Source organism: Panthera pardus, unplaced genomic scaffold (assembly GCF_024362965.1).
Source record: "Panthera pardus isolate Hobbes unplaced genomic scaffold, ASM2436296v1 HiC_scaffold_15, whole genome shotgun sequence".
Taxonomy (NCBI): domain Eukaryota; kingdom Metazoa; phylum Chordata; class Mammalia; order Carnivora; family Felidae; genus Panthera; species Panthera pardus.
Window position 1 is genome coordinate 12,918,723 of NW_026526710.1, and position 22,406 is coordinate 12,941,128.

At 49.8% G+C, this 22,406-nt stretch overlaps 1 protein-coding gene across 7 annotated transcripts in view; it reads left to right on the forward strand.

Moving 5' to 3' along the window:
- ACACB (acetyl-CoA carboxylase beta) overlaps window positions 1-22,406 on the forward strand; it is a 107,995-nt gene that overhangs the window by 27,457 nt on the left and 58,132 nt on the right. For all 7 annotated transcript variants that reach the window (XR_002085164.2, XM_019467200.2, XM_019467199.2 and 4 more), the window contains 13 exons: window positions 946-1,078; window positions 4,264-4,402; window positions 7,467-7,576; window positions 7,789-7,870; window positions 9,130-9,228; window positions 10,256-10,365; window positions 10,462-10,572; window positions 14,140-14,349; window positions 14,645-14,815; window positions 17,603-17,764; window positions 19,113-19,276; window positions 21,005-21,155; window positions 21,254-21,357. Coding sequence is in view for 6 of the 7 variants with exons in the window: in XM_019467200.2 (XP_019322745.2) it covers window positions 946-1,078; window positions 4,264-4,402; window positions 7,467-7,576; window positions 7,789-7,870; window positions 9,130-9,228; window positions 10,256-10,365; window positions 10,462-10,572; window positions 14,140-14,349; window positions 14,645-14,815; window positions 17,603-17,764; window positions 19,113-19,276; window positions 21,005-21,155; window positions 21,254-21,357 (1,746 nt within the window). In the remaining variant the exon portion in view is untranslated. The remainder of the gene's footprint in view (window positions 1-945; window positions 1,079-4,263; window positions 4,403-7,466; window positions 7,577-7,788; window positions 7,871-9,129; window positions 9,229-10,255; window positions 10,366-10,461; window positions 10,573-14,139; window positions 14,350-14,644; window positions 14,816-17,602; window positions 17,765-19,112; window positions 19,277-21,004; window positions 21,156-21,253; window positions 21,358-22,406) is intronic.

A 22,406-nucleotide genomic window follows, 5' to 3' on the forward strand; every position in this document is an offset into this window, starting at 1 on the left:
GACTGAGCCACCCAGGCGCCCCTACAAATTCTTTTTGATGGCCGAGTAATATTCCATTGTATATTCCACATCTTCTTTGCCCCTTCATCTGTCGATGGACATTTGGGCTCTTTCCATAGTTTGGCCACTGTCAATAGTGCTGCTATAAATAGGATTTCAACGTACAGTCAATATAAAAAATGTTGATAAGAGGGATGCCTGGGTGGCTCACTTGGTTAAGTGTTTGACTCTTGATTTTGGCTCAGATCATGATCTCGCGGTTCGTGAGTTCAAGCCCTGCATCAGGCTCTGCACTGACAGCATGGACCCCGCTTGGGATTCTCTCTCTCCCTCTCTCTCTCTCTCTGCCCCTCCCGCCTCTCTAAATAAATAAATGAACTAAAAAAAAAAGATGTCACACAAGGTGATACTCATGCATTGTTCAGGACTATGGAGAGATGGCAATGCCAGAGAAGTGCTTTCCTCTGGTGTGGGGTTCTGGAGGGGGAGGGCAAGGAACCACCACCTGGAAGTTACACACTTTTTTTTTTGTTGTTTTCAGCCCCCCAATTTTTGATATGTGTGTGCAGAAAAGGGCATGAAAGACAAATCTAAAGTGTTAGACTGTGTGGGCTTGCTCCCTGTTCGTAAACCCCTCCCCATAAGCTTTTCAGTATTATTTGAGTTTCTAAGTTGGGAGCGTATGAAGTAAAAATTAACTGGAGATTAAAGATTTGAAATGTACAGCTTGGGGCACGCCAGGGGTCACTCCTGCTCATTCCTGTACTAGGTTCTTGAGTCTCCTTGTGAAATGCTTCAAGGTCCCTGGTGGAGACTACAAAGAGGGGGTCTGACGGGCTCCCACTTCTCTGTTGATGTTGACTTCACGGGTGCTGGCCTCCCGACTCCCTTCCCCCGCATCCCAGGCTCCACGGCTCATCGGGGTCTGTCCTGTTCCCTCTGCAGACCCAGCATGTCCGGACTCCACCTGGTGAAGAAGGGCCGAGAACTAAAGAAGGTGGACCTGCACAGAGACTTTACCGTGGCCTCCCCGGCTGAGTTTGTCACGCGCTTCGGGGGGGATCGGGTCATTGAGAAGGTACAGATGGGGTCCCGGCAGTCGGGGTGGGGTGGGGCCCCTCCTCCCAGCCGGAGGGGAGAGAACCTACTTCAGGCTCACATAACTCTGTAGAGAAAGGGCCAGGCCACCCTTCCGTGGGCGCTCGCTGAGTGCCACGTGCTGGAATTCATCAGCTTTCTACCCTGTCAACAGCCGGAAGCAACAGGTGCATCACCCCCATTTCACACAAATGGAGACTGAGGTCTGAAAAGACCCCACGGTGCTTTCATGCAAGGGGCTGCTTTCTCGGTTACTGGGGGGGGGGGCAGGTCTAAAAGCCCCGCCCTGCCCTTCTGAGGTGTAGAGCTCCTTCCGGGAGAGGAGGCCCATGTACTGAATAACGATAATGAAGGGAAACCGCTACCTGTGGCCATTTAGAACGGCTTTTCGCATCGTTTCCCGTTCCATCGGGTTAAGGCTCTGGGCCACAGACTGGTAATTCCCGTCGTATTCATGGAGAACAAAGATGCAGAGACTTGACATTGGTCGTCCAAAGTCCCGTGGCCAGAGAGGGCCGGAGTCGGGATTTGAACCCAGGTCAGTTTGACCAGAAGGCCTTGTTCTTTTCCACTATTACTCCAGGGTGGTGCTGGGTAATTATGACAACAGCAGCTACTGGCTTTTGAGGGCCTGCTCTGCCGGGCACCCTGGGAACTGCCTTACCTTATCTTACCTCATTTAACTATACACCCCCGCCCCCCACCGAGTCCTGTCGGGCGATATTATTTTGCAGAAGGGGAAACAGGCCCAGGGAAGGGAGGTGGCTTGCCTGGGTCTTACAGCTGGTCAGTGGCAGAGCTGGGATTTGGACTCTGGTCGTCAGAGTCCAGACCCCACGTCCTCTCTCCAGCGTCCTAAGTGCAGTATTGAGCGTTAGAGACTCCTATGGGCTCCTGAGCCTGGCAGCCAATAGACTCTTCTGCCCTGGAGCCTCAGAGTTAGAAACTCTTGGGCGGGGATCCAGAAGCTACGCTTTTGTCACACTTGCCAAGGGCACTGTGTTGCAGCCGGCCCAACTGATGGTGGCTGGCACGCAGCCCTGGGGAGCCTAGAGGCTGGGTGGCCGCTGAAGGCCTCAGCCGGGAGCTGCCTCACTTTATGACTTTGGACTTGACCGTGGCTTGCCCTTTCCCCTAGACTCCTTGTGGGAAAGCTGCACCTGTGGAGACTAGAACAGCCAGCCAGCCCACAGTGGCCTTCTCCCCTGGCGGAGCTCCCAGAATGTGCTGGGACAAATGGGGCCCAGGGAAACAGGCTGTCCTAGGCTCACCCAGAGCCCTTCCTTCTTGACCAAGCCTCCCTTTGATGATAAGACTGAGAGAACCGAAGGCCTGCCATTCTGTCGTTGCTCTCCAGGGGGCAGTTTCGAAAGGAGGGAGCACTGAACCAGAGCCCAGAGCGCTGGGCTCCGTCTGCTGTGGCCACTCATAAGGATATGACATCTGGACTCAGTTTCCCTTTCTGTAAAATGGCAGCCATTGCATTCCCCATCTCTAATGAGACTTGTCCTCCCGAGCCTTAAAATTATGTTCTTGCTACGTCAGTCAGAGGTTCGAGGCCATATGCCTATTTCTTTTTAACAGGAAAACTAGACCTTGGTTTTATTTCTTATAGACCAAGCCAGGAGGCTGGCCAGTCTGAGATCCTTATGTGGGGGTCTGCCTAGTGCCACACAGGAAGTTCAGGCACATTAGGAATGGAAACTGGGACCTTTTCTGTTGCTTTCAGTTGCTGAGGATGGCCGGCGTTACTGCCTTTCCTCCTTACCAAGTCTGGGGCCTTTAACCTCCAGGACGCAGAGGTAGCCAAGGGGGCCAGTTCAGAGCACAGGTCAGAGTGTGCAGGGCTCACGAGTCCCATGCCTGCTACGTACTGGCTGTATGACTTTGGGCAAGTGCCTCGACTCCTTTTTTAATATCTTTAATCCCAAATAGAGATAAGAATACAGCCACTGTCAAGGGCTGTTGTGAGGATGAAATGAAATAATGCTGGTGAAATATATGATACTGTAGCTTGGTACATGTAAGCATTCAGAAATGTTAAGTGATCGTGATGGTGCCAGTAGAGGATCAAAAATCATTCATTCATCCCATCCTGTCCATCCTGCCCATCTTGTCCATCCATCCATCCATCCATCCATCCATCCATCCATCCACTCATCCATCCATCCATCCATCCATCCATCCATCCATCCATCCATCCACTTACCCATCCATCCATCCATCCATCCACTTACCCATCCATCCAACCATCCATCCAACCATCCATCCATCCATCCATCCATCCATCCATCCATCCATCCACTCATCCATCCATCCATCCATCCATCCATCCATCCACCCATCCACTTACCCATCTACCCATCCACCCATCTATCCATCCACTCACCCATCCATCCACTCACCCATCCATCCACTCATCCATCCATCCATCCATCCATCCATCCATCCATCCATCCATTCTTTCATCCATCCACTCATCCATCCATCCACTTACCCATCCACCCATCCACCCATCTATCCATCCACTCATCCATCCACCCATCCATCCGTCCATCCATCCACTTATCCATCCATCCATCCATCCATCCATCCACCCACCCATCCATCTATCCATCCACTTACCCATCCACCCATCCACCCATCTATCCATCCACTCATCCATCCATCCATCCATCCACTCATCCATCCATCCATCCATCCATCCATCCATCCATCCACCCATCCACCCACCCATCCATCTATCCATCCACTTACCCATCCACCCATCCACCCATCTATCCATCCACTCATCCATCCATCCATCCATCCACTCATCCATCCATCCATCCATCCATCCATCCATCCATCCATCCACTTACCCATCCACCCATCTATCCATCCATTCATCCATCCATCCACTCATCCATCCATCCAGCCATCCATCCATCCATCCATCTGTCCATCCATCCAGTCCTCCACCTGACCAATCATCCATCCATCCCCTCATCATCTATTCATGCAGCCAGCAGATTTTGAGCACCTCTCTGCCAGGCTGTGTGCTCTAGAGATTCAAAGAGGTACCTCAGGAGGCTCTGCAGCTGTGAGATGGACACCGGGGTAGCATGCAGCTCCCAGCACAGGTAGGTGTGCAGCTCTGGCCCCTTCCCCATTTTCCCGGTCCAGGTGCTCATCGCCAACAACGGCATCGCCGCCGTGAAGTGCATGCGCTCCATCCGCAGGTGGGCCTATGAGATGTTCCGCAACGAGCGGGCCATCCGGTTTGTTGTCATGGTGACCCCAGAGGACCTGAAGGCCAATGCAGGTACCTGGGCCTTGACTCCTTCCCCTCCCGCCACCCCCTGTCCTTACCTGCCCTCTCCTCCATTTTACCTAGGCCACGTCCATCCTGGACCCCAGAGTCCCAGGGTACCTCTCCTGAGCTTGCATTATTTGCCTGTTCTTCATTTAATTAAAAATGCAGGGGTGCCTGGCTGGCTCAGTCAGTTAAGCATCCGACTCTTGACTTCGGCTCAGGTCACGATCTCACGGTTTGTGAGATCGAGCCCCGCATCTGGCTCTGTGCTGACGGTGCGGAGCCTGCTTGGGATTCTCTCACTCCTTCTCTTTCTGCCCCGCTCACTCACTCTCGCATTCTTTCTCTCTCAAATAAATAAACTTGAAAAAATGCAAATGGTCAATACTCAAAGTAGAAATCCTATCTTTGAGAAGTGCCCAGTGTTCCATCAGAGTGGTCTTTCTCACCCGGTGGGGCGGGGTGGGGGGGGGGTTCTTTCTTGCAGATGTATGTATTGTGTTTCAACCATTCAGTTTTCTGTTCACTGTTTCTCTATGTCTGTTAGCATAGCTCATTCTGTAAATAACTGTTGGACAAGTTTGCTTTTTTTCCCTGAACCATCACATCCCTCTACAGACTTTTTTCCACACAGTAGCCAGAGTGACCTCTTAGAAACCCAGCCTCAGGGCCTGTCAGCTCCTCCTCGAAGCTTCTGAGGCTGCAGGGCTGTCCCCTGCCCTCCCCCTGAACCTGGAGCAGAGGCCCTGGGCCCTGACCCCGCACTGATGCAGCCTTCTTCTCTCTCTCTCTCTTTTTTAATGTTTATTTATTTATTTTGAGAGAGATGAGAGAATGAATAGGGGAGGAGCAGAGAAAGAGGGAGAGAGAAAATCTCAAGCAGGCTCCACGTTGTCAGCATGGAGCCTGATGTGGGAGTCGAACTCATGAACCATGAGACCATGACCTGAGCCGAGATCAAGAGTCAGACGCTTAACCGACTGAGCCACCCAGGTGCCTCAGGATGCAGCCTCCTTTTAACTCAGAGGACAGATTTGATTGTCAGCCCTATTTTATAGACAAGGCAGCGAGGCACGGGGACATAAGTCATTCGTCCAGGGTCGTAGAGCCAGTATGTGGCATGGCAGGATTGGAACCCCAGGCTGTCTGAATCCACAGCCTTATTCTGTGGGGGCTCCCATCACACTCAGACTAAAATTCCACGTCCTCACTCAGGCCAGTTAAGGTGCCTCACAACGTGACTCTGCTGGCCTCCTGGCCCCATCTAGTGCCTCTCACGTTCCATCCCTGGGTCCCAGCCACAGTGGCCTCATCGGTTCCTGGGCTGGCTGAGCTCTTTCCTGTCCAAGAACTCTTGGAACATGCTGGATCTTTTGCTGATGACGCTCCCCCCACTACTTCTCCACCCCCGAAGCTTCTGGCACAACAGGCCTCCACCCCTCCCTGCCCTAGCCTTTGAGTCGTGTTCTCCCGTGTGACTTTTACAGAGAGCCCTGGCGTTGACCCCATTCTGGTGCTATTGTGTTTGTTTTCTTGTTTATCTTCTCAGATAGTGGAGTAAAACCCAGGGACGGGAGGGAGCTTGTCTGACTCCTTACTTTGTAATCTGTGGGCCCTCCCCCGTGGCCAATGCTCGTGTGCTCCATAAACACGGGAGGCAGGCAGGCTGGAAGGAATCCACCACTCTTGGGTTTCTTTGCGAGCCAGCACATGAAGTTCCACACTGTTCCTTCTCAGGATCCACAAGAATCCCATGGGACAGGGGTACCAACCCTTGCCTTTGGCTTGAGTCTGGCTTTTCACAGTCCAAAACACTGCCCAGTGAACATCCTCTTACATCATCCTTTGGCTTCGTTCATGAGTAGGGTTTTTTAGGACATATTCCTAGAAGTGGAGTTTCTGGCATAAAGGGCATGACTATTTTGAAATCAAAACATCGCATTGTATTCAGCCTTAAAAAGGAAGGAAATCCAGTCACGTGGTTCAGCGTCGGTGAACCAGAAGACATGATGCTAAGTGCAAGGAACCAGTCACAGAAAGACAAATAGGATCCCACATATATGAGGTCCCTAGAGTTGTCAGATTCGTAGAGACCGAGGGTAGATGGTGGTGGCCAGGGGCTGCGGGAGGGAACAAGGGGAGTAGTTGTTTCATGGGCAGAGTTTCAGATTTGCAAGATAGAAAAAGTTCTGGAGATCTGTTTCATAACAATGTGAATGTGCTAAATCCTCTGGAACTGGACGCTGGAAAAATGAATTCGATGACCCATTTTATGTTTTTTGTTTTTTACCGTGGTTAAAAAAAACATCGTATTGTTGGGGCATCTGGGTGGCTCAGTCAGTTAAGCATCCAACTCTTGGTTTCGGCTCAGGTTATGATCTCACGGTTCGAGAGTTCAAGCCCCACCCCACGCTGGGCTCTGTGCTAACAGCGCAGAGCCTGCTTGGGATCCTCTCTCCCTCCCTCCCTCTCTCCCCGCCCCTCTCCTGCTTGTGCTCACTCTATCTCTCTCTCAAAAAGTAAATAAACAAAAATGTAAAAAAACCACATTGTATTGCTTAATGGCAAAGCAGTATTAAGGTAAACTTTAAATAGGAATTAATAGGGGCTCCTGGGTGGCTCAGTTCGTTGAGCATCAGACTCTTGATCTCTGCTCAGGTCATGATGTCAGGGTTCGTGAGATGGGGCCCTGAGTTGGGCTCTGTGCTGATGACGTCGAGCCTACTTGGGATTCTCCCCCCCCCCCCCCCCTCTCTCTCGCACACACACACACACACACACACACACACACACAATAAATAAACATTAAAAAAGGGAATTAATAGAACACGCCATCTCTTATCCCAACTGTACCCAAGAAGCTTGCGTCCTTCTTTCTTTAGTCCCTTCCAGACCTTGTCCTGATGCACATATATTTTCACATAGTGAAAGTCACGTTCGGTTTTCTTCAAGTGACCACACGCGTTTGTCCCTTGCTGCCACAGAATCTCGGTCATCCTCTCGGTGGCCGTACGCAGTCCTGCAGTGAACTTCAGCGTCTCAGTTCTTCTTTCCTTTTCGCATTTAATTGCAGAGTATATCAAGATGGCAGATCAGTACGTCCCTGTCCCAGGAGGGCCCAACAACAACAACTATGCCAACGTGGAGCTGGTTGTGGACATTGCCAAGAGGATCCCCGTGCAGGTAAGTCAGATGGGGTGCCCAGTCTGTCTACAGGGGGATGATGCTCTGAACTTCGGAGCAAAAACTCACTCCTGCAGGTTCAGAAGGGAGGGAGGAGCCAGATCGTCCGAGACCCGGAAATCCGGGGCTGATGTGACCCCAGGAAGAGCTTTCCGTGCGTGACAGGAGGGGGATTCTCGAAGATCTTCATTCACACCTCTCTGTGTTTACAGGCGGTGTGGGCTGGCTGGGGCCATGCTTCCGAAAACCCCAAACTCCCGGAGCTCCTGTGCAAGCATGACATTGCTTTCTTAGGTAGAGTATGTCTCCGTCAGATACGCGGGAATCAGGGCGTTCACGGGATGGTCTGCTGGGTCAGGCTCTCTTTCCAGTGTAGCCCTGCAAGGTGGGGGTCACTTTACATTCCCACCTCACCCTTTCATTGTCACGAGGAAGCAGGGCCGGCCGGTAGAGGGGAGGTTGGGCAGCCCAGGGACATAGGAGGCATTACCACGGGTACCGCCGCGGAATGATGCTGGAGCGAGCGGAACCCTCTGCTCATGCTCCTGCTGGTACCGAGATCCCAGCCACGTTCAGATTTCTGACTGGGTTCGGAGGTCACATTTCTGATAAGCCCACACCTTTCTTGGGCTGTTCTCAGGGCTTTGTAATGTCCTGGCATCTTAGGACCAGAGTCCCTCATCGCTATAGCTTTTTAGGTAAAACGATACTCTGTATGGCATCTGTTTGTTATAGGATATGTATTTGTAAACTCTGTGTGTGCAGGTATGCTGTTGGCCATCTTTGCATGATTTGGGGGAATCATTTACCATCCACACTAAATCCCCGTGCTGCTTCTTATCTCTGGGCCTGCAACACACACTGTATGAAGCAACTCAGGGCAAATCAGCACCTGACATTCCACAGGTCTGCTTAGTGACCCAGGCCTGTTTATGTTTTCTCTATCTATTGTCTTTGGTTGGCCGTCACGTGAGACCCTCATTATCCCTTAGCTCCTCTGGAGGTTGATGAGCCAGCCCAGCGAACTATAGCCCATAGGCCAAGTCCAGATCACTGCCTGCTTTTGTAAATAAAGATTTATTGAAACACGGCCCTCTCATTCATTTATTTATTGCCTATGGCTGCTTTTGCCCAACATGGGCAAAGTTGAATATTCATGACAGAGACAGGCAGACCTGCAAAGCTCCAAATATTTTCCATCTGGATCATTATAGGAGAAGTTTGCTGACCTAGGGTCTAGTTTTCTGAGGTGCTAGCTTGGCCCTTTGGTCTAACTCTTTGGCTTCTTCCCGACAAGTGAATTTTGCGCGTGCCACATACCTCAGGTTGTAACTCAGATCAGGTTTACAGTCCGCATGTACTAAAAATGGCAAACTTCATCCCCATCTGATGAAGTAGCAGACCGATAGATTTTTTTTCCTTCCCCAACTTGTTGTTACATTCCTTGAGAGCTAGGACCTGAGTACTTGTCTTCGTGCATTTGGTTGGCACGGGGCTGCAAGGGGCCATTGACTAACTCGATTCTGCCTCGCCCTTTGTCCCTGATCCCTCAGGCCCTCCCAGTGAGGCCATGTGGGCCTTGGGAGATAAGATCGCCTCCACCATTGTGGCCCAGACGCTGCAGGTCCCAACACTGCCTTGGAGTGGAAGTGGTAAGTGACCTGAGCCTCACTCTGCGGGGAGCTCTGCCACCCTATCTGCCCAGAAGGGGTGATAGGAATATGCTTTTTTCTTTTTATCCTTATCATTTAAAAAATTTAAAATGATGAAACCAATGGTACAGTTTCATTGCAGACAGCTTAGAAAATCTAGAATTACAAAAAAGAAATAGAAATCACCCACAATCCTATGCCCCAGTGTCAAACGTCTGTTACAGCCAAAAAGCCTACCTTTCCGGCCTTTTTTTCCTAGGCATATCTTTTAAAAAGCCAGAGATCTTGTATTGACTACTCTGTGACTTATTTTTTTTCTTACTAATCCTTCTTTGTCAATAAGTACACTTTACAACATTTAAAATACCTGCATTGGATTTTATCGTAGAGAGGTACTTACCATAATTAACAGTTCTCTACAGTTATATATTTAGGTTGTTTCCAGCTTATTTCGTTCCAATTTTTTGTTTTAAGAGCTAAAAGTAATGGAATCTTGATAGTCTTATAGCTAAATCTCGATGTAGTTTTTAATCATTTCCTTAGGATGAATTCCTAAGGAATCCTAGGATAGAATTTCTAGGATAAATTAAAAATGAACAGGAAAAAAAAAATCTAGGATAAATTAAAAATGAACAGGAAAAAAAAAATTTCAGGAGTTTCCTATTCAATCTGATTTTTTTCCTCAAAGACAGCGAATTTGGGATGGAAAGGGTTTTAGAAAACAGCGATTCACATGTAAATGACATCCGTGGGTAGAGTTGGAATTTTTTTTCAGTTCAGGTTAATATGATTGTTCTTGGTAGACTCAGTCTGAATTTCTTAAGTTTGATTTCCCTTTCGAGGTCAAGTCAGTCCTTAGGAAAATTAAAAGCCACTGTGCGAAGCTGAAGGACTGTGTATGTTGTTGGTCCAGAGGCCAGGTCTTGAGAGGCTTTGGTGAGGAAAGGCCCTGTGGTTTCCGTATTATGTATCTCCACCATCCTCAGGAGGATTCAGCTTTTTTTTTTTTTTTTTTGTGACTCTCCAGGTCTGATGATAGAGTGGACAGAAGATAATCTGCAGGAGGGGAAAAGAATCAGTGTCCCAGAAGACATTTACGACCAGGGTTGTGTGAAAGATGTGGAGGAGGGCCTAGAGGTAAACATGGGGCTGGGAGGTCAAGGTGCTGGAGGCTTCTCATCATCCTGGAAACAGTCTACCTTCTAAAGAGGTCTGTTTGCCCTTCGCCCCCAGGTGGCAGAGAAAATTGGTTTTCCCTTGATGATCAAAGCTTCTGAAGGCGGTGGAGGGAAAGGAATCCGGAAAGCAGAGAGTGCCGAGGACTTCCCAATCCTTTTCAGACAAGTGAGCCGTTCTTGCTGAGTGTTTGGGAATTGTGTGCACTTCGTTGTTGGCTGCCAGATTCTTTTCATTTGCGTTACCGTGTCAGAAATCAAGAGGACATGTGCAGGAGCTGGAATATTGCTCTGCTGTCTTCCGAAGCAAATGTGTACGTTTTTATGACACATGGAAGTCCGTGGTTGGTGTTGATCCCCACGCCATTAACTTAGATGTCCGATTCTGTGAATCCTCGTGACTTTAAATGATTTCAGAGAAGCAGGGCCAGAGTATCTATCGGCTTGTGACTATAGTTGTCTCTCGAAAGATGGGACATTGTGTATGTTTTGGTAGTCTTGGTGTTTTTAATGTTTCTAGGTGATTGACTTTGGTTGTAGGAATGAACTGTGTATCTGCTTATTTGTAGCTGGGTTTTCACTTTGCCAACATTATGCCCTATTGCAGCTGCCCATTGGCATTGTCTTTTTTTTTTTTTTTTTTTAACGTTTATTTATTTTTAAGACAGAGAGAGACAGAGCATGAATGGGGGAGGGTCAGAGAGAGAGGGAGACACAGAATCTGAAATAGGCTCCAGGCTCTGAGCCGTCAGCCCAGAGCCCGACACGGGGCTCGAACTCACGGACTGTGAGATCGTGACCTGAGCTGAAGTGGGTCGCTTAACCGACTGAGCCACCCAGGCGCCCCGAACCGTTGGCATTGTCTTAAAAAAGGTAGGCTGATGATCTTCCCATTCTTTTTAAAGACTTTTTTTGAAGATTTCTTTTTAAAGAATGTTTATTTGTTTACTGTGTGTGTGAGAGAGGGAGGGGCGGAGAGAGTGGGAGAGAGAGGATCCGAAGCAGGCTCCACGCTTTCAGCGCAGAGCCCGATGTGGGGCTCAGTCCCACAAACTGTGAGATCACGACCTGAACTGAGATCAAGAGTTGGACACCGAACCGAATGAGCCACCCAGGCCCCTCAACCTTTCCATTCTTAACACGACTATTTTAGTATTTCTAGGGTTTCTTCCAGAACTTGTTCCCGTGCGTGTTTGAAAGAGTTGCATTCATTCTGCCCGGTGTTTTGTTCTACGTTAAAAAAAATTCCAAGTTGTAGATCATGGACATTTTTCCCATGTTGTTCCAGTCTTGACGGTTATTTTGATGACGTGCCAAGAAGGACTTAGAGGGCGCGTGCATTTACCAAAACGGGTCAATAAATTGCTTTCTAAAAAGGTTTACCAGATAAACAGCTGTGGGCAGTGTGTGAATGTTCTATAACGTAGTGGTTTCGCTCTCACGTGATTCCATTGGGCTGAACGGGTTTTTGGGGTATTTTGGGGGGAAGAAGTTCTATTTACAGGAAAGTTGTGAAGGTGGTAGAATTCCCATCTATGCTTCACCTGGTTTCCCGCCTTTATCTTCCGTCAGCCGTGCTACATTTGCTCTAACTAAGAGATCAACAGTGATACGTTTCTATTAAGTGAACTCTAGACTTGATTCAGAGCTCACCAATATTCCCCACTAATCTCTTCTTTCTGTTTCAGGATCCAGTCCTGGAGCCTCTATTACATTTACGAGTCATATAGGTTCTAAAACTTTTCCCCCCCTTTCTTTAAAATAGACGTGGGGCGCCTGGGTGGCTCAGTCGGTTGGGTGTCCGACTTCAGCTCAGGTCATGATCTCAGGGTTTGTGAGTTCGAGCCCCACTTGGGGGCTCACCGCTGTCGATGGAGGGCCTGCTTCGGATCCTCTGTCCTCCGCTCTCTGTCCACCACCACCTCCCCCCACGCTCTCTCTCAAAAATAAATGAAAACATTAAGAAAAAAGTCTTTTAAAATAGGCATTGCTTCTTAGAGTGGTTTTTAATTCACAGCAAAATTGAGTGGGAAGTGTAAAACTCCTGCATACGCCCTGTCCCCACACATGCCCAGCCTCCCCCAAGCGTTTTTCTTTTGATTACGTGAGTGCAGTATGAAACTGTTCTTATACAAACATCCGAACACTTTTGGGGTATATTAAACATAAAAAAGGAAAATTCTCTTTTTTTTTTTAATTTTTTTTAATGTTTATTTATTTTTGAGACACAGAGAGACAGAGTACGAACGGGGGAGGGACAGAGAGAGAGGGAGACACAGAATCAGAAGCAGGCTCCAGGCTCCGAGCCATCAGCCCAGAGCCCGACGCAGGGCTCGAACTCACGGACCGTGAGATCGTGACCTGAGCTGAAGTCGGACGCTTAACTGACTGAGCCACCCAGGCGCCCTGTGGAAAATTCTCTTTTTATCACCACCTCTGAACTCCTCCCCCTTCTCAGATGTAACTAGTTAGCGGTTGGGTTGGTTCCAGCACTTTGACAGTATATACTTTTGAAAAAACAGTTTTAAAAGATTTTTTAATTTTTATTTTATTTATTTATTTATTTTTAAAAATTTTTTTTTCAACGTTTTTTATTTATTTTTGGGACAGAGAGAGACAGAGCATGAACGGGGGAGGGGCAGAGAGAGAGGGAGACACAGAATCGGAAACAGGCTCCAGGCTCCGAGCCATCAGCCCAGAGCCTGATGCGGGGCTCGAACTCACGGACCGCGAGATCGTGACCTGGCTGAAGTCGGACGCTTATCCGACTGCACCACCCAGGCGCCCCAAGATTTTTTAATTTTTAAAAGTAATCTCTACACCCAGTGTGGGGCTCGAACTTACAAACCCGAGACCAAGAGTCACGTGCTCTACCGTGAGCCAGCCAGGTGCCCCTGTATCTACTTTTATATAGACAGTCATACAGTTCTGTTTTATTATTTTTTGTATTATAAGTGGGGTCATCCCCTATATAGCTGCAGCTTGCTTTTTAAAAAAATTTCTTAGGGGTGCCTGGGCAGCTCAGTCAGTTAAACATCTGACTCTTGGTTTCAGCTCAGGTCATGATCTCCCGAGTTCATGAGATCGAGCCTTGTGTCGAGCTTTGCCCTGACAGCACAGAGCCTTGCATGGGATCTCTCTCTCTCTCTCTCTACTCCTCCCCTGCTTGCTCTCTATCTTGCTCTCAAAATAAATAAAAAAATAAAATGAAACTTAAAAACTTTTCCTAGGCATCGTTAAATGGGACCACTGATTTTTATATCATCATTAAGAATTTCTGGACGATTGGCTTTAAGCCATCAAAAGAATGAAGTGAGAGAGTACTATTTAAGAAGGAGGAAAAGAAAGTTGCAGGGTAGCATGTTTCGGTCCTATTTTTATCCCAAGAACATTCCGTGTGCCGTGTGTGTTCCTGAGTGTGCCCCCGGCTCTCACCAGCGCACTGACTTAACCAGTTAACTCTTAACCACAGTCACTCTTAGCACATTAAACTCTAACACGCACCCAAATCTTAACAGCACATTATCTTTCGGAGATGGGGTTGTGGGAAAATTGCCCTTGTTCCATTATAGACTTTTGACAATATTGGACTTAAAACATCAAGGAGAAGGGCATGTCTGTGAGAGAGGTAAAACAAAGCTAAGAGATCAGCAAAATCGTGGACGTATCTTCAGAGAACTTCGCGCTCCAGCCCTGGTCCCCCGGGGAAGAGTGAGCCACTCTGCTGTCCCCCCAGGTGCAGAGTGAGATCCCGGGCTCCCCGATCTTTCTCATGAAGCTGGCCCAGCACGCCCGGCACCTGGAGGTCCAGATCCTCGCCGACCAGTACGGGAACGCCGTGTCTCTGTTCGGGCGTGACTGCTCCATCCAGCGGCGGCATCAGAAGATCATCGAGGAGGCACCGGCCACCATCGCCACACCGGCTGTGTTCGAGTTCATGGAGCAGGTGAGCTCTGCAGAGCTGGGGAGGGGGGCGGGTGGCGCGGGGCGGACAGCCGCAGGGAGAGCCGTCTCCACCCAGCCAGCAAAAGCGCCCTACAGTTCGCGTTGCCAGAGCGGGGTGGGTGCCCGTGAAGACACGGTCTGCAGGGTGAGAGCCATCGTAGGGAGTGTGATCCCTGAGGTCCCAAAGGAGCTCCCACACAGCAGGTCCTCAGCATTTGGTGCGGGGAACTTATAAGCCACCATTGGGTTGGTCCAAGAAAACCACTGGAAACCCTTCGGTGTCCGTTTCTGTGCAGTGTGCCGTCCGCCTGGCCAAGACCGTGGGCTACGTGAGCGCGGGGACGGTGGAATACCTCTACAGCCCGGATGGCAGCTTCCACTTTCTGGAGCTGAATCCCCGCCTGCAGGTGGAGCACCCGTGCACGGAAATGATCGCCGACGTCAACCTGCCGGCCGCCCAGCTACAGGCGAGGAAATGGGCTCCGGGCCCTGGGGTTTCTTCCGCCTGGGGTGGGGGCCCTGTCCGGCTCATATCGGCCCTTCCCGACTCTCTCTTGACTGGCCGTCCCTGGGGAGTGACTGGTTTGTTGCGGGAGTAGCCCTGAGAACCACACAGGCCGAGAAGCTTCTGAGAAGTGGCTCGTCCCCTTTGTCTGGCTATAGACCTCTTTGAGAAATGGGCAGAAGCCTGTTGAACTTCTCCCTGGGAAAAAAACAATTTTATACAGTTCCAGGGCATTTGCGGACCCCCCCGTACCCGTTCATAGTCCCTCCCAGAGAAGTGTGTCTCAACCTTTTTTTTTTTTTTTTTAACTTTTCAAAAAAGTTTATTTATTTTTGAGAGAGAGAGCACGAAAGGGCCAGAGAGAGAAGGAGAGGGAGAGGGAGAGAGAGAATCCCAAGCAGGCTCTGCATCGTGAGCGTGGGGCCCATTGTGGGGCTCGAACTCACGAACCGCGAGATCATGCTCTGAGCCAAAATCGGACGCTTAACTGACTGAGCCGCCCAGGTGCCCCTCAGCCTTTTTTTTTTTTCATTACAGCTCCCTTCAGGAGCCTTTGTAGATACTTTTCCCCCTAATTCCTCCCCTTATGAAATTTTAACATCACAGATATACCTGTTTTTACTGTAGATACATCCACATCTTACGCATACAAAGAGTAAGATGATTTCATCCCCAAGAGCAAATATTTGCCCCCTTGGGGGGCAGTATCACCCCCATCGAGAACTTGTGACCCACAGTTAGGAAATCCTGCACCAATGGGAACTCAAATTTGTAAAATATGTGTGTCTTTCCTTTCTTTCCTTGCTTCCTCCCTCCACCAGCATTTTTATTGTTTTTCTATTTTGTGGGGTTTTGTTTTTTGTGTTTTGTTTTTTTGTAGTTTGGAAAATTTCAGGAATGTTGCAAGGACAGTGCAATTAACACCCACCCCCTACCCCTCAGTCCACCAATTGTTAGTCTCTGCCATGTTTGTGTTGTATTTGTGTGTCTGTTTAATTTTTTTCAGCTTCACTTTTTTTTAATGCTTTATTTACCTTTGAGAGAGAGAGAGAGAGAGAGAGAGAGAGAGAGAGAGAGAGAGAGAGACAGAATCCGAAGCAGGCTCCAGGCTCCGAGCTGTCAGCACAGAGCCCGACGCGGGGCTTGAACCGATGAACTGTGAGATCATGACCTGAGCTGAAGTTGGTTAAGCAACCAATTGACCCACCCAGGCGCCCCGCAGCTTATGTTTTTGAGTGATGTTTTGACTTGAACCTTCATGGCACTTTGCCTCTAAATCCTTGAGTCAAAGGAACTCCCAAGAATAAGATCATTCTAAAAAAAAAGATCATTCTGGCACAACACCACCAGAAAATGATGACGCTTGGTAAAGCACTGATGCCACCACACGTCTATCTAAAATTAAGAAGTATAAAATTAAAAAATTGATAAAATTTAGGGGCTCTTGAGTGGCTCAGCCAGTAGAGCATCGACTCTTGATCTCAGGGTCATGAGTTCAAGCCCCGCATTGGGCGTGGAGCCTGCTTAAACAACAACAAATTTATACAATCTAATACCATTAAGAGTTTCCCCTCTGTTCCAGTAATCTCTTTTTATGGCTATTTTTTTTTTTTTTTTTTTGCTTATTTTAAAAACCCAGGATCCATTCCCAGACCTCACATTCTGTTTCACTGCCACAACTTTTGAGTCTCTCCTCTGTCCTCAGACATACTTTTTTGTTCTCCGTGTTGGTGTTTGAGAAGAGTTCAGGCAGAACGCCCCTCAGTGTGGATTTGTCTGATGGCTTCTTCCTGGTGGAAAAGTCCCGTAAGGGTCTTACCACCTAGGCGGGCGTTGGGCCCTTCTTAGTGCATCTCATCAGAAAGACCCAGGAGGTTAAATTTGTGTCTTATACTCATTCTGCAGACTCAGGTTCCTCTGAGTCCTTTTAAAACCTTTAACTCGCGGGGCGCCTGGGTGGCTCAGTTGGTTAAGCGTCCGACTTCGGCTCAGGTCATGATCTCGCGGTCAGTGAGTTCGAGCCCCGCGTCTGGCTCTGTGCTGACAGCTCAGAGCCTGGAGCCTGTTTCAGATTCTGTGTCTCCGTCTCTCTGACCTTCTCCCGTTCATGCTCTGTCTCTCTCTGTCTCAAAAATAAATAAATGTTAAAAAAAAAAAAAAATTTTAAACCTTTAACTTGGGGCCCCTGGGTGGCGCAGTCAGTTAAGCGGCTGACTTCAGCTCAGGGCGTGATCTCACGGTTCATGAGTTCCAGCCCCGGGTCAGGCTCTCTGCTGTCAGCACAGAGCCCACTTTGGATCCTCTGTCCCCTCCCTCTCCGTCACCCTCCCCCCACCCCTGCTGGCTCTTGCTCTCTCTCTCTCAAAACGGATAAATAAAAACTTTAAAAGTAGTAAAACCTTTAAGTCTGCAGCTGGCCTCCGTTATATCTCCCCTTGCACGGATGGCACCCGGAGTCTGTAACTTTTATTTGACGCATGGGTGTTCTGGTGGCGTGAGGTGGTTTTACGAAAGTGGCTGCTTTTCCTCGGGGGACGCTGTTTGCTCCCTGGGGGCGGAGTCAAGCCTCTTGCCTTTTTCTTGCTTTGCTTCTCCCGCCACCGCAGCCACAGTGTTGCACGCTCAGGACGTGCTCGGTATCCCTGAAATCGTTCACTGCGCCTCTTCCTCCGTGGCAGTGCGCTCGGTGTTTGGGGGCCGGGGTTCCGGTGGGGCTGAGGCTCACGGGGCGTGGATCTCTTCCTTCCAGATCGCCATGGGGGTGCCGTTGCACCGGCTGAAGGATATCCGGCTTCTGTACGGAGAGTCACCATGGGGGGTGACACCCATTTCATTTGAAACTCCTTCTAACCCTCCGCTCGCCCGAGGCCATGTCATCGCGGCCAGAATCACCAGCGAGAACCCAGATGAGGCAAGTTGGGAGGTTCCCCACCCCGCGTCTGCCGTCTCCAGTCTCCCAGTGTGGGACACATCCCAGACGTTAGCCTCGGATGAGACGCCCAGGCTTCCCAGGGTACAGACAGGCGTGGGGAGGCGCACCGTTTGATCGGGGGTGAGCCCTTCATGCGTCTCATTGGTCACTTACATGACGGTTACCCCACCGGGCATTGTTGCCCTGCACTACAGCTCAACGGGTTGAGGTAGGGTTTTGTGCCTGGGACCTGCTGAGGCCGCGGCCGGGCCCCCTTGTTGGACTCGAAAGGCCACATCCGTTTTGGGGATGAGCAGCCAGGCTTGGAACCCGGGGCCTTGGTTTTCTGGCCCCACGTACTCTCTGCTACAACATAAATGGAGTCTGATCCCCCGTGAGGAGTTCCTCTGCGACTTGTTCTTCCGTGCGCCTTAAAAATCAGCCAGCTGGCATCTGTCCCACTTGACGTAGTTGCTCACGGTTGATTGTCACATGAGCTCCATAAAAATTTACCGCAGCCTGATTGTTCCATGATTACACTCAAGAAACCTGGGGTAAGAGGTTTGTCTCCCCCCACCCCCCTTTTAATGAAAGGATCGTAAGGTGTGGTAGCGCTATTCATTTGGCATCTTGGGCTGCAAACGACCGACTCTGGGGGTGAGTAAGGAAAATGGGAGGTTTGCAGGGGGATGATGCCTGGGAGGGCGGAGAACCAGGTGTGGAAACAGCCCAGGCACCTGAAATTCTCCAGCTCTCACCTCCAGGTACCTGTGCCCAAACGGATGCCTCCATTATGCGCGTCAGAAGCCCTGACCACGGCAAGCCAGGGTCCATGTCCCCTCCCCCCTTACCAAAATTATTTTCAGGGGGATGGGATGGGCCATCCCCCACCCCCCCAATAAGTGTATTCGGTGTGTGTTAGCGTTAGATTTCTTTATCTGCTGGAATTTTCATAATCCAGAGTTCAAAAGCTTTTTATTACTGACAATGTCAAGCTGATAAAATCAGAATGTATTTTCATTCCACTCCATCATGAGCAACGTTCACCCATATCGTATCTGTACCTCCTCCGCACGCACCCCCCCCCCCCCGCCCCAGCCCATCCAACTGGGTTATTTATTTTTATAGCTTTTTTAAAGTAGAGATTACCTGCACGCACTGACGTGTGGACAAGGGTAGATACACCCACACCCGCAATGGGAGATATCAATGTTCTGTTGATGACTCTAAGCTTTTAGTTGTGATGGGTGTTCTTGGGTTTTCCTAGGATTTAATTCTGATGCACATTTGGCCGGAGTGACGATTTTTTTTTTTTTTTCCCATTTTGCTTTTTCTGCCCGGGCTCCAGGGGTTTAAGCCAAGCTCCGGAACGGTTCAGGAACTGAATTTCCGCAGCAACAAGAATGTGTGGGGTTATTTCAGCGTGGCTGCTACTGGCGGCTTACATGAATTTGCGGATTCCCAGTTCGGGCACTGCTTCTCCTGGGGAGAGAACCGGGAAGAGGCCATTTCGTCAGTATCTCCCTCCTTCCCTCCTCCTTTCCCTCCTTTCTTCGGGAAACTAAAAGTTAGCCTGTGGCTTCAGATGCAGCAGCACCAGGAGATAAAGGAGGCGAATCACCGAGCAGACCCTGTGTCAAATACCCTTTGCTAAAATCCAAGAGCGAAGTCTGCCCTCTTCCTGTGTCCGAGATCCGTAAAGGCCAGTGAGCTCACCAAGGCCATTTTGGTCTTGGGATCATTACAGGTTGCATATAAAAGGTGCCAAGTACTATAGCTTTAAAAAAAAAAAAAGATGCGTGTGGGACTTCTTTAGATACAAACCTTTTAAGTAGGTCCTGGAGAAACGCCCCTTGACAAAGGGGCTCCCGAATCCCGAAACACCCACATCTTAAAATTTCTCCTGCCTTGCCCCGAGCGCAGAGAGGTAAAAACCAGCTCACGCTGTGATTAAACCTTCTCGTGTGGATGAATAACTGTCCTTGAGAGTGAAAAGTCCCAAAGACATTGCAGTCATTCTGTCTCAAAGGCATTAAAATCAGGGTGCCTGGCTGGCTCAGTCGGCGTGGCACGTGACTCTTGATCTCAATGTTGTTAAGTTGGAGCCCCACGTTGGGTGTAAAATTGAAGGGGGAGGAGGAAGGCCAGCCATCCCAGCCCATGCCGATGCAAACGGCCTGTGGCTTGCGTGTCCCATGCTGTGAATGACCAGTATCCATTTCAACAGAATTCAGAGGGAAGAATTTCAGCATTTCTTATGGCCGCCAGAGTCCAGTGCCGGGGGCGGGGGGGTTCAAGGGTGCCAGTTCCCCCAGGACTGAGGCTTTCCTAGGATTTGGGATTTCTCACTGCTACAATTGGGTGTGTCCTGAGCAAATTGGAACAAGTGGGTCACCCTTGAGCCCAGTAGCTCGTCTCGTACGTGCAGATTCCAGTGCCACAGCTGACCTTCCGTAGACTATTGACGCCCTCATTTGATCTTAGTGCATCTTGTGTATTTTCTGTCCCCCCCGAACTAGGCTTGTGATTTGCCCCTTTGCTCCACCTGCTGAATGCACGCTGGGACACCAATGTCAGATATCAAAGCTCCCTCCCGGGAAGAGAATTGTTCTAATCCCACCTCTTTCTCTGGTGCCCAACACTCTCCCTGTGATTTCATAGGGAGTAGGGGTGTCAGCCCTTTGGACTGGAGCCCTGTTTGGGGGAAGGCCACCCCTCTGGGAGATGGGAGGTGGTGACCAACCAGGCACGGGTGGATGGGTGACCGCCACCCCCTCAGTGGAGGGACAGCGTTGGCCGTCCGTAGGCCCACCCCGTGCATACCCAGCAAAGCAGCTGCCCTGGGTGCTGAGGATTTGAATAGGGCTGGCCGGAGAGAGGCAGAGCTACTGGCCGTGGTTAATAATCATTACCATCACGGTAATTAATCCTGTTGGTAGCAGCCGACCTTTTTTTATCGGTGACTGTGTGCTCTCTATGGATTGTCTCACTTTAATCCTCAAGCACCCGTTGGAAGTCAGAGTTATCTCCCCATTTTCCAGATGAGGAAACTGAAGCCCAGAGCGGTTAAGTCCTTTGCCCAAGTGACCAGTAAATGCTGGAGCCAAGATTGACACCTGGGCCATTGGACTCAGGCCCCCCTCTCTCAACTGTGCTATTCTGGCTCTCTGAGAAGCACGCAGGAACTCTGTTGGCCGGTATATTAATTTGGAAAACAATCAATGTGCCTTTCCCCTCAAGGAACATGGTGGTGGCTTTGAAGGAGCTGTCCATCCGGGGCGACTTCAGGACCACCGTGGAGTATCTCATTAACCTGCTGGAGACCGAGCGTTTCCAGAACAATGACATCGACACAGGGTGGTTGGATCACCTCATCGCTGAGAAAGTGCAGGTGGGGGGGGCTGCATGCTTCTCCCCTCGGGGTCGTGGAGCCCCCAGCTCCTCGTGGGCTCGGTCACCACTGACACTGAAGCACGGAGTCTTTCCTAGGCTGAGAAGCCAGATATCATGCTTGGGGTGGTGTGTGGAGCCTTGAACGTGGCCGATGTGATGTTCAGAACCTGCATGACGGATTTCTTACACTCGCTGGAAAGGTAGGGCACGATGGTAATTCTTTTCCCCCTGTGGGATGCGCGTTAGTGGTGAGGAAGGCGATGACCAGCCCCCAGGCAGTTAGGGAATCCCTCCTCCGTGCTTGCCTCTGAAATTCCTCGCCTGAACCGAGTCTGCCCTGGAGGAGAGTCGCTGGGGATGGGATCCTCAAGGCAGCAGACAGAGGGGTGCTTCTTCATGCTGACTTGTGCAAGCGACGTCATAATACTTGAGTTCAGAAAGAAGGTGGATTTGAGAAGCAAAGCAGCGTATAGGTCACCTCTACAAATGTTCTTTCCGGTCCCTCACCCGAATCAGACGGTGACTAGTGAAATGGAAGGGGCCAGGTCGCTCACTGTTAGAATGGGCCAGGATTTCGCAGCTTCAGCACCCTTGATGTTTTGAGTTCTTTTTTTTTTTTTTTTTTAATGTTTGTTTATTTTTTGAGAGAGAAAGAGAGAGACAGAGTGCGTGCCACGGAGGGGCAGAGAGTGAGGGAGACGCAGAATCTGAAGCAGGCTCCAGGCTCCAAGCTGCTGGCACAGAGCCCGATCCGGGGCTCAAACTCATGAACCGTGAGATCATGACCTGAGCTGAAGTCGGATGCTCGACTGACTGAGCCGCCCAGGCGCCCCTGAGCTGATTCATTTTTTACTGCAGATTCATTTTTTATTACAAGGGCTGTCCTGTGCACTGTGGGAAGTTAGCAGCATCCCTGGCCCTCTATCCCCAGTGTCCTCCCACCCCCTCACTCCGCCAGAAGCCATGACAATCAAAGACATCTCTAGACATTGCCAAATGTCCTAGAGTAGAGGCTGAAGTCACCCCTCGTGGAGAAACATTGTGATAGGCAAATGAAACTACAAAAAAAAATTTAAAAAGAGAATAGATTTTAGCGCTTGGTTATCATGCTTTTGAACAGTAATAGAATCTCAGTGCGTGCACCCAGTTTCTTTCATAAGCAGGTGGCAGGATTCCCACATGGGGAGTTTTTCCAAGAACAAGCATTATGAATTTTGCTTCCTGGGAAGCCCTCTGGAAATTTCTCATC